At 30.2% G+C, this 12,015-nt stretch overlaps 1 protein-coding gene across 2 annotated transcripts in view; it reads left to right on the plus strand.

The window, feature by feature from the left end:
• The window catches only part of LOC148306141 (uncharacterized), a 136,967-nt gene that overhangs the window by 57,301 nt on the left and 67,651 nt on the right, over positions 1-12,015 (plus strand). For both annotated transcript variants that reach the window (XM_088265556.1, XM_088265557.1), the window contains exon 3: positions 780-925. In XM_088265556.1, coding sequence (XP_088121682.1) covers positions 780-925 — 146 coding nt within the window. The remainder of the gene's footprint in view (positions 1-779; positions 926-12,015) is intronic.

Below are 12,015 nucleotides of genomic sequence, written 5' to 3' on the forward strand. Positions count from 1 at the left end.
TACTGAAAGAGTTTCACTTAAGCCTTAAAATCAAGTCCTCGAGAAATGCGTCTTGATACTCCGCCTCGTTATAGAAATTAAATAACCATTCATCATCGATTTTTTCCATACGATAAAATTAATAACATAAGCTAGTAAAAATAATAAATATTATTTCATTCATATATTAACTTCATTTTCATACACAAGGAGTTAATATACTTGTTTACAGACACTTGAAATATTCTTAATTTACATTTGGTATTTTTTGTTATTGATAAATAAATATAATTGTTCACCTACTAATCATATCTTAAAATCAATAAAATAAATGATATTATTGAAAACTAAGGGTAGATTAAAATGACTCAACTTGCTTTAACTAAAATTAATTTATGAACCTGTATTTTACGTCTCTTAACATACTTGTAAGAATATTGATCTATACATTTTAATAAAAAATGTTTGTTGAGTTTGGTATTTTAATTTAAAAGTAATAAAATGCTTAATGTGTAGGTAAAATGCATAAGTCTTTAAAGAAGTGAACATTTTTACACCCATACCTACCGTTGATTTTGTCATAAACTTTCTACAGTATTTTAAATAAATTGGTATAGACTCTTATTATATCTTAATTCTTTTTGTCATTCTTCGTTATTTACTTTCTAATTCTTGTTATCTTTTTTTTATCAGTCCAATGTTCATCCTTTTGAAAATATCAGGAGAAAGCAAAAGCTGAAAGAAATGATCTATTATTGTATGAAATAAGTAAAATAGCATCACTCGTCATTTCTTTATAGGATATTCATGGAGTGTTCCAGCAAAGGAGATGAAAGGATCTTCAACAATGCCGGAATTCGACGTGTCAAGCTCGTCTGAGATCTCAGTGATGCTGGGACAACCTGCCTACCTTCCCTGTAAAGTCAATAACCTTGGAGATAAACTGGTAAGTGGAAATATCTTACATAAATACAAGTAATACTAAAACGCTTAACATGTAAAAACAGTATTTTATATTATTTTATTGGCATTTTATCATATGTAGAGGTCCCCACAAATAAAATAAAAAAATATATTTATATTTAAAAAAAATTGCACAAAAATAAAACTTGAAGTCAATATCTGTTTTTTTTACTGTATTCCATTAAAATCATAATTAAAGTTACGACAAAACGTGGCCTACCCTGTGTTAAACAAATATAAACTCATTAAATCGCACTAAAACGTAATAATGTAACATGTAAGAATTCCTGATTACTTAAAATCATTTATAATAGAAATGTAACGTTTTGGCGAGAACTTCCACATATATGAATGGAGTCTACAGTACTACTACTACCCTCATACCGTTGTCCAACAGAGGTAGGCAGAGAGGATGAAACGCCAAACCCTTCTGTCCTCACGTACAATCCTCGCTTCCATCACATCCATACATCTAGTCATACATGCCCTCCAATTACGCAGACTTTTGATACCACCAGATTTGAGATTCTGATTGATCTGATCGTGTCAAGTCTTTTTTGGTCGTCCTCTTTCTGTTATCCCGCTCATATTTGCCGCATATTTTTTCTAAGTCGTTCTCTCGTTATCCATTTGCTCCACATGTTCAAACCAACTTAAATAACTCTTCTTAATCATTTTAACTATCTCTAGTTCAGCCTTACATTACTTTCGTATTTCTTCGTTAGTAATTATTTCCTTCAATGATTTTCAACACATTCGTCTGACGGAGTACATTTCAGCAAAATCCACACTACAAAAGAAATACAATAAATTTCTTAATTATGATATCATCTTCTATGAATTTAATGAACATTGATAATTTAAATAGTATCAAGTTACATTTTTAGTCGATATAAACAAACTTGACGAATTTAAAAAAATTTTCTTCATATAAACCCATAACCTGTTATTACACGTTTTATGCATATGTAAAATAAAAACATTACTTTAAAGGTGGGTTAATATTTTTTTAAGATAAATTAATTAAAACAGATTTTTTAAGCAAGGTTTCTGGTGAGTATAAAAAGCTCACAATCCAAATGGAATTTCTTTGCGGAGTTATGAAGTTGGCGGAAGTTCGCTAAATCGGCAATAAAATGTAATTGGAAATCCAAATAAGTTTGAAAAACATTCAACTTGAAAGTTGAAAAACTTGTGACCTGGTTGATTCAAAGAACTCCAACTTAAATTATTATTCTTCAGTTACTTTATAGCTTTATTGGAAGAAAGGTATTACAATAATGATTTGTTTTGTTGTTTAATGTCCGTCTCAGTACCAATTCTCATTTAGTTACATGAAACAAAAAATATAATTCTGTAATATTTCAGTTTGAAATATTTCAAAATACCTTGATAAAAAAAATTATAATTTCAATAAAAGAAAAATACAAAAAATAATTGCAATAAAAATAAATTGTTAATTGTAAGTCCCTCTATGTTAAGATATTGAAATACAAATAGTAGTGGGAATGACTAACTTAGGGTTGCATACCCATATTCGTACAAGCTTATGTGGGCTTATTTACGAGTGCCTTGATATTAATTTAATATTTATCGTGTTATATATCGCTCACTCCTTTCAAGAACGTCATAAATCAAAAATCGTCAATTTTCAGTTGTGCATGTTTTCGGAATGCCAAGAAAATTTACTATATCCCAGCAAAAGCGGCATAGTTTTAACTTAATATTTACTCGCTACAAGGCAGAAAATCTTGTTTTTGCATTTTGAAGAAAAGGTATTGTTTGATTATTTTTTTAAATATAAGTACTTAATATTTTTCAAATGGGGAAAAAACCTTCATGTTTTACATAAAAAGATCTGTTGCACAATAAAAAGTTCAATAAGAGGCTTGATATTTATTTTTATAAATTGTGTTATATTTTTAAACTTTAAAAACGTTCTCCTGGAAAATCAAGATTTTTGATTTATGACGTTCTTGAAAGGAGTGGGCGATATGTAACTATCCAATTTAATTTAAAATTTAAGATTTTTTTGAAAACTTTATCTAAGTTCACTTTTAGTATTTCGAAATAATAATAACATCACCGGTTTCACAAATATACCGAAAATCCTTTTCTCAAAGCTCTTCTAGTCGTTCCGGGTCGAGTGAAGAGAATCGCTTTATTTCTGTCGAGTTCTCTTTCCCTCGCGGTAAACGGCTGAGACTATGTGCGCGAGAGAGTAGGAATATCCACGTGCCGTAAATTGTCGGAAGCGCATTGAATGCAGTATAAAGCAACACATAAGACCAATTGACCGCACTGACGGATAATCGGATGTTGGGGAGGGCTCCTGACAGTCTGTTTGCTCTGTTCCACCATTAAAAAGAAATAAAAATGTGCAGAGTCCAGCTTTTATTTTGGTTTAATAGAGGGTAAAAGACCTATGGCGGTTCATATACTTAAATAGTTTATGTGTATACCATTGATATTGAATTCGGATAGAAGATCGCAAAGAAAAAATAATTGAGAAAATAGTTTTTAAATATTTAAAGGTCTGTTAGTACTTACCCAAATAAAATATTATACATTGATTCGGCATTAGGTTTTTGGAATGATATATAATATTTTATATTTAAAAAATTCTAGTATAATACCGCTAATTGAGTTTGTCCGCTCTGTCAGCACGCTCGGTTACCGTTCTGGAGGTCCCGGGTTCGATTCCCAGGGGGGTCAAATAAATATAAGTGATTTTTTCACTGTAATATTTATTCAATATTACCCTGGACTGGTACCTGAAGCGGAGGGCTGATCACCTTTCCTTCGTGTGTAAACGATCAAGATAACACTTTGTTCATATGAAACAGTGCCCTATGCACCATTGGGGTGCGGATAAGGGTTTTATTATTATTATTGAGTTTAATTTCATAACACACATTTTATTAGTGTGTAATGAAATAAAACTTACAACATTTTGAGTGTGTCCAAATACTTGTTCACAAAATCTGGATTATCTCCAATTACAGGAGTTATTTTCATATTATTTTTTTGACATCTCATCAAAGATGAAGAAGAATATGGAAGTCTGGGCATTTACGGGGCTTACGACCGTCATAGGCTGGTTTAAGTGATCACTTTACACACGTGTAACATTCATTAATGGGTAGAATTGGTGAATGTTACACGTGTGTAAAGTGATCACTTAAACCAGCCTATGACGGTCGTAAGCCCCGTAAATGCCCAGACTTCCATATTCTTCTTCATCTTTGATGAGATGTCAAAAAAAAAAAAATATGAAAATAAAACTTAATTAGCGGTATTAAACAAGTGTTTTATTTTAAACAATGCACAAATATTACTAATAATAGTAATTTTCAAGTGCAATAACTATGATCCCTACCACAAATTTAAAAAGTGTGTAATGAAATAAAGTGTTATGTTTTTTTTCAATGCACAAATATTAGTAGTTAAAGTAATTTTCAAGTGAAATAACTACGATCTCGCCTTTATTTTGAAGAAGTATGAAAATGGAAAACTACAACTTTGTCTCTTATACACATTTCTAAGCTCCTTGACTTCTACATAAACATTCATCTAGTCATACTTGCCTTCCAATTAAGTTGACTTCTGATATGAGCAGCTTTCAGGAATTGAATTGATATGTTCGTCACATTTTTTTCTTGCTCGTTCTCGTTCTTATCTCCATTTCCCATTTGGCAAACTTAATTTCATAGTAATTCATACTCTCCATATATCTGAATCTGGAAGGTAGTCCTTTTTAACACATTAGCTATGACTGGCACACGCATTTGTGATACTTTACAAATATCTCTGTTATATTATCGGATAGCTATGCGATTTGACGGTACCTGAAATTCATAACCAATTTCGTATAAAACGATATTTTTGTAATTATTTTGGATCATTATAAAATTATTCGTCTGTTAAAATGTACACAAAGAAAAACATAGATTAAATGCAGTGGAGTGATTGGTTTCAATTATCATCCCTCCTCGTTTTGTCAGATAAATTCGTTAAAGCTCTTTCATACAATAATTTTATACACAATCGTACCGAGATAATTTTTTTATGGCTTTATTTATTTCTACATTATCTATCTCTTTTTGCTTGACTAAGAAAAATAAGCTTACAAAAAGAGAATACCCCGCGAAACCGCTTTTTCAGAAGCTTGTCTGCATTTTCAATTGGCTGGAATGGAGTCCGCAACGCCTTACGCAGCTTTGTTTCATAGGCACAAAAATTTTGTTTATAAATATTATATTAAAAATACAGTTTTATTTTTCGTGTATATTTGAAGGATATATTTCAAAAATAGTATCGGTTTATACGTATATGTTTTATAGGTAAATCATGATGGGTATGTTAGATTTTTCAGTAAAATGAGAAAAAAACAGGATCTTTGTGGTGCTCGACTTTTTTAAATCATTGCCACAAATTTATCCAAAATAAAATCTTATTTTTCTACTTTGTTGTTATTATAATGGGTATATCATAATGGGTATGTTAGATTTTTCAGTAAAAATGAAAAAAAAAACGGGATCTTTGTGGTGCTCGACTTTTTTAAATCATTGCTACAAATTTATCCAAAACATAATCTTTTTGTTGTTATTATAATGGGTATATCATGATGGGTATGTTAGATTTTTCAGCAAAATGAGAAAAAAACAGGAGTTTTGTAGAGCTAGACTTTTTAAAATCATTGAGTCAAACTTATCCAAAATAAAATCTTTATTATCCATTTTAGTCAGTTTATTTAATCATTTTAAACAAAAGTTTATTTACAGTAATGCAAAACTCTCTCAACAAAGAAACATAAGTCTATTTTAAATGTTTAGATACAGACGTATGAATAAAGGATAAAACGCCTTCCATGCATCTAATCCACATTACAAATCCCTAAATCCTTACATTTTTCGTATTGTGCTTATCGCATGTGCTTCGAGAAACAAGGAAAACGTAAAGGATTGTCTACCAAACGAAATGAAGTTTTCCGGATTGACCTTTACGTGTATGTTGCATTGTTACATAGGTAGTAACTAGTTCTAGGTATATATGAAGTAACATGTAGCTTCCGGTGCATCCGCAAATATATCCACTCGGATGCTTCCACCTCAAAGTACAAAATTCTTTTATGTAATTTATTTGTTATCCTTTGTATTTTTTCATCCTTTTAATAGCAATTTCTGAGCTACACTTTCTTTGAAAAAAAACTAGTATTTTACCATTGTGAATACGTGTTAAAAACAGTAAAAACATTGTCAGCTCGCAGTTTTTCAAAATTATAAATGAAATAATGAGATTAATATAAAGCCCTCTTGAGGTAGTATTAACAAAAATAATCTCTCTCTATAAATCATTTTATATTACTAGATTTTTTAAATCTCAAGTACAAGTTTATAAATTTAATTAAAAATTATGATTAAATATGTTTATAATTAAAATGTAACTTTTTTTAAAATCACTATAATGATTTTTAAAACAAAATAATTTTTTTAGTGATTGTATAGTGAATTTTATAGTGATTTTAAAACAAAGTTAAATTTTAATTATAAAATGGAAAATCACAAAGTAAGTGCTCAAATATAAGTTATAAAATATGTTTATTAAATAAATTTTTAATAATTGAATATTAAATAACATACTCGTAAATTTGTTTTTATTAACAAATGATATTTTAATGAATTTTATTATTAAATTATTTGCTGTGCAAATTGTCATTTCCAAGTTTATCAAATAGTGTTTTGTGTAATTAGCAAAGATTAAAAAAATCTAAGGTCATAAAAGTGGTCAGGTCAGAAGTCGGAATAATCGGCAGGTATGTAGTAAGAGAAACGTGAATGTGAAAAGCGAAGATTTTTTGCAAAGACAATTTTGTGTTACGTTCTATTATCTCTATCTACCCCTGCGGCGATGTGACGTGAGGGTAAGTTAATAATGTTAAGAAAACTTTATTTCCATATGTATCAAAAAGTTTAATCTTTCATTAATTTTTTGCTGGTTCAATATGAAAATTATCGTTTTTTTTGCAACAAATCAATGAATGTTGTATTTAACTATTTACTCGTTTGAATCTTATTATTTTAACATTGATGCAATTAGTGCTCAATTAAGTGAAATCTTTCATGTACAAATGGGTGCAAACAATCAAAGAGAGAATAAAGCTAATTTTATAATTTTTTATAATTTTTAAAGATTGAAACACGTTACTTCATTACAACGTTATGCAATCAAAACTTAGTTAGATTCAATCATAAAAATAACAATATCGAGTCAGAACTACACTTTGAAGATTTCTCTGGAAGTTCTCGCGTATTGCCTTCGATGCATTAAAATGCATTCTTGGTCCTAAGTAGCGCGGTAAAAGCGATGTCCCATCACAATGCTCCAGCTTCTGCACTGTTGGAAGTGCTTTCTGAGATCTGAATACCTGAACTTTTCCTACGGTCTGTAGATGCACTTCTGACCACCTTTCGCAGAGTTTACGAAGCATTTTAACTTACAATTTTGCGAAACATCGAGTTAGGGAAATACACCCAGGACTGTTTCTTTTCAAAAGTTAACTTAGTGTATATTCAATTTGAAATATTGTTAATGATTGAATTAAACTTTTATTTGCAAAGACTTCAATTCGATTTCTAAAACGATTTAAAAATTGGGAAGTGTCATTAAATATCAATATGATGACTTAGGTATTGTAAACTGCACTGTTAACATTAGTAATTTAACTGAGACTTCACACTAATTTAAAAATATATAGTTTTTAAACATTTACAGATTTAATAAATAAATTTGACTCAAATTCATCTTATTTATAAAGTTCATAAATTTTAATGTTAAAAATCATCAAATGTTAAGTATAGTTAAAAAATTTATCACCTCATCTATCTCTTTCAGTTCCTTTATTATTTATTAGTTTTTATTTTTAACTGTTAATAAGAACATCAAAAAATCGAAAGTGTTTATTAACAAATATTTTTCTTTCACGTTTAAATCATCACGTTATTCCACATTCTTAATATCTAATCGATCAAAAATAGATATGTTCATCATAATACATTATGGCTTAATGTAATATTTAAAAAAGTAAAATATCATTATTTAGTTTTTTTAATACGCATCTTTAAAAGGAGAGTATTTTGTGATATTTTGTAGTAAGTCAAAGATTTTGTTGTTGTTGTTTTATGTTTATATATTAATTTAAAAAATGACTTTCTGTAAACGGTTTATACAAACAAATATTATTGTAAATAGCGATGACGTGGCTGAAGTTATAAAATTTCATATGGAAAAAATAACAAGCACCTTGTTTTGAACATGCATGTTGTTTATTTGACGCATTTCAATTTGCGAAAATGGATCAAAAAGCCCATTGAACGTATTAGAAAAACAATAAAAATCTAATAACGTCACGTTCTCCCCTTTTGCATACATATGTGTGTGCTTTCATAGATAGTATATCGGCGAAGGTACAGTGCCGCCCATCGCCAGCGTGCTCGTACCGCAGTTCCCCTCACTAATGGTCGTCCAGAAATCCCGTGCAAGATTTATTTTATTTCTCCCTAAACATACAGTCTTTACCAACATTTTTGTAGGCTTTAAATTTTTTTTTATTATTTTAACCATATCCGCTCCCTATGTGGAGCATGCGGAGTCCTCTGTCTCCAAGTTTTTCTGTCAGCTGCCAGCTCCTTTGCATAGATCCACGTCCACGTTCTGACGAGAACTGCCGACGAATTGTCAGCAGTGGTCGTCCTGGGCGACGCAAACCTGTTGCCCTATAAAAGATGCAAGCTTGATTAAAGCTCTCGGGAGGTATGTGGAGTATAAGGCCAAGCCAACTGAATCGCCTTTTCTCGACGACATTTGTGACCAAAATTTCTTGCGTTTTATGCCTTATCTCTTCATTCCTCACAAAGTCAAGCCACCTCACGCCTAAAATTCTTAAAAATATATAAAAACTAAAATAATAAACCAAAATATTAACTCATAAGAATCTCAAGAGACTCCTAGGTCCATTTTTTATGTACCTTAGAAATCATGTCATTTATCATTGCTGTAATTGATTATACGAAGATGTACCAACGACGGATTCACGATTACGAATCATATTGCATTTTATTATAAAATTACCCACACAACTTCAACCTTGGGGCAAAATTAAAAAATTGTGTTTTCAAAATTATTACAATTATTATTATTAAACATTATCCGCTCACTATGTGGAGCATATGGAGTAAACGAACTGTCTCTAAGCTTTTCTGTCGGCTGCCGGCTCCCTTGCACCCTCCAAGTCTCGCCGAGTCGCGAGTCCCAGACGGGAGCTGCCGATGCATTGTCAGCAGTGGTCGTCTTAATGCTTTGTAAAAGAGACAAGCTTGATTAACGCTATCGGGAGGCGTGCAGAGTACAGTAATAAATGGTACTGGAGTTTAATACTCGTAATTATATGTTGAGTGTAATAATAGAGTACAATAATAAAATTACAATGAAAGAAAAATTATTGATGCTATCAAATACGATACAGCTAAATGATACAATGTTTTTCAGATCAAACCACTCCCATTTTCAATTAACAAATAGCTCTTTTATAAAAAGTTTCTTTTTAAAAGTTTTTATGGATAATGGAAGCAGGTTGCATGGTACAATTTTATTGTATAATAATCGAAGCTCTCTTGACCAAAAGAAGTATGTGTTATCTTTTTGGTTTGATGTGTTTCTATGTTTTGGATCTATGAACTAGTTATTAAGTTTATTATTATGATAATGATATATTAATTCATAATGAAACGTCAAAAGCAGTAAATATGAAGGTTTATGATTATGATTATGATTGAGCCTACGGAGTAAAAAAAAAGTTTCAAATATTATGGTGCCCACTGTACTGCTGTGAGCAAAGATACTTACATGATATAAGAAATAGGTAGTAAAGGAACAGAAGCGACATCCCTACCATTGTTGGCGCATCTGCGAATAATACATCAGCTTACATGCACACGTGTACAGTGTAACATACGTACCCACACCATTTCACACACATATTATGTACGTCTATTCTTCATGCGCATTATTCTGTTTACCTCACTTTGATAAATACCATTCCGAAGAGAGATAATCTCAAACCAATTGTAAAAAGCATTTTATTAAGAAAAAAAAATTGTTAATTATCTCTCTTCTGAAATGTATCAATTTTGGGTAAAATGGTCAATGTAACACAGTAAAAAGTGATCATATTAAAATTTACAATTCACAAATATTGTTTTTTAAAACTGTTATTTTTGGTACCTTTATTCCAACCAATTTCGATAAATATCTTGCTTCTTTAGGGATGGAAGCATACTGAAAAAAAGAGGCATTTGTCAAAATGGTAACAATAAAAAATTGTCAAAAGAAATTTGTGTTTTATCAATTTTGCAAAGTTTTTAAAATATGCCGCAAAGTACCAGGATTTAAAAAAAAAGTGATTACTTAAACCAGCCAGATCATGACAAGTCATAAATCTATCCCTAAAGACTTTTTAATCTTTTTTGAGATATCAATATGAAATATTGTAATAAATAAATTGGAGCAATCTAGCATATATGAACCAAAGTTCGCACACACTGGTGAGATTTTTTTATACATAAATTATGGAATTGTGTTATTGTTGAATTTCAACGTGAACAAAAAAAAAAACTTTTTGTCTGATTAAAAACAGGTATGAAGTAGTTAACAATTAAGCTTCCCAAAATCTTCAACTGGTGACGCCACTATCGGCCATATTTTCAAATCAATTAAATAACAACTAGCACTTGAAAATAATCCACCGGCTTTGCATATATACAACATACAAAATTTAATACAATATGGATATTAAATAATTGGTAGAATGGTTGACATTTCACAAGTATATAAAGTGATCACTTAAACCAACCAAATACCGGGTCTTTCATCTTTTTTTATAACGATAGATGTTTAATCTTAAGTAAAGACACCTACTCGTGAAACAACAAAACAAACTCAAAGGTTTTTTTCATATATTTTTTTGACATCTCAACAAAGATGAAGAAGAATATGGAAGTCTGGGCATTTACGGGGCTTACGACAGTCAAAGGCTGGTTTTAGTGATCACTTTAAACACGTGTAACATTCATCAATTCTACCCATGATCGACAACCACACTACTCAAATTCTTCAAAGTTCTATATATATAATCCAATTTTGAAATATTGGAAAAGAATCACTAGAATTTTCACTAGTGACATCTATTGGTGAGACGAATAAGATTTTTTATTGAGCAGAAACTCTTATATTTATGTGAGGTCCGAATCCTGGATTATTCGCAAAATTATAGTAAAAAAAAAAGATTTATTAGCTCTAAACTTATTTGTACAGATATAATAATACACGTAACAGTTCATTCACCTGTAAATTTATCGAAATTCCAACATTCGGCACATATGTAGACCCAAAGAAACTTATGAAAATGACTAGGTATTGTGAGATGAACTCAAACAGCACCTTTGACATATAACCTGTGCTTTGTGTATGTCCTATTAATAACGGCTCTGAGAAGCATGCCCGTCCCAGCTTCCCCTTTTCGTAGAATTCCTATGTGACATTCCATATACAGTGCTCAAAACTAAGTCTTTAATTATTATAGATAAATGTCATACTAATAAATTATTGATAATTGAGTATTTGATAAAAAAAATATTTTTTGTTAATTATTAATTTATTTTTCACCATACACGCGTGTTTACAAATCAAAGTTTAAAATAATTTTTCCTCGTTGGGTTTTACTCACTATACTTGTTAATTAATTAATTTGTTTGTTATAAGTCTATCATAAGTCTTGCAATCATGGATGACGTGGCCGAATAATGATACAATATATTTAAAATCTTTCTATAAATTACAATGATTAAAGAAAATACTTGTTTTTTACCACTTGAGTTTTATTATAGACTACATGTTTCAGAAGTTAAACTTCCATCATTCAGGTCTGTATAATAACTAGACCTGAATGATGGATGTTTAACTTCTGAAACATGTAGTCTATAATAAAACTCAAGTGGTAAAAAACAATTGTTTTCT

Source organism: Brachycentrus maculatus, unplaced genomic scaffold, assembly GCF_059751285.1.
Source record: "Brachycentrus maculatus isolate JH-2025_06_01 unplaced genomic scaffold, ASM5975128v1 h1tg000250l, whole genome shotgun sequence".
NCBI lineage: Eukaryota > Metazoa > Arthropoda > Insecta > Trichoptera > Brachycentridae > Brachycentrus > Brachycentrus maculatus.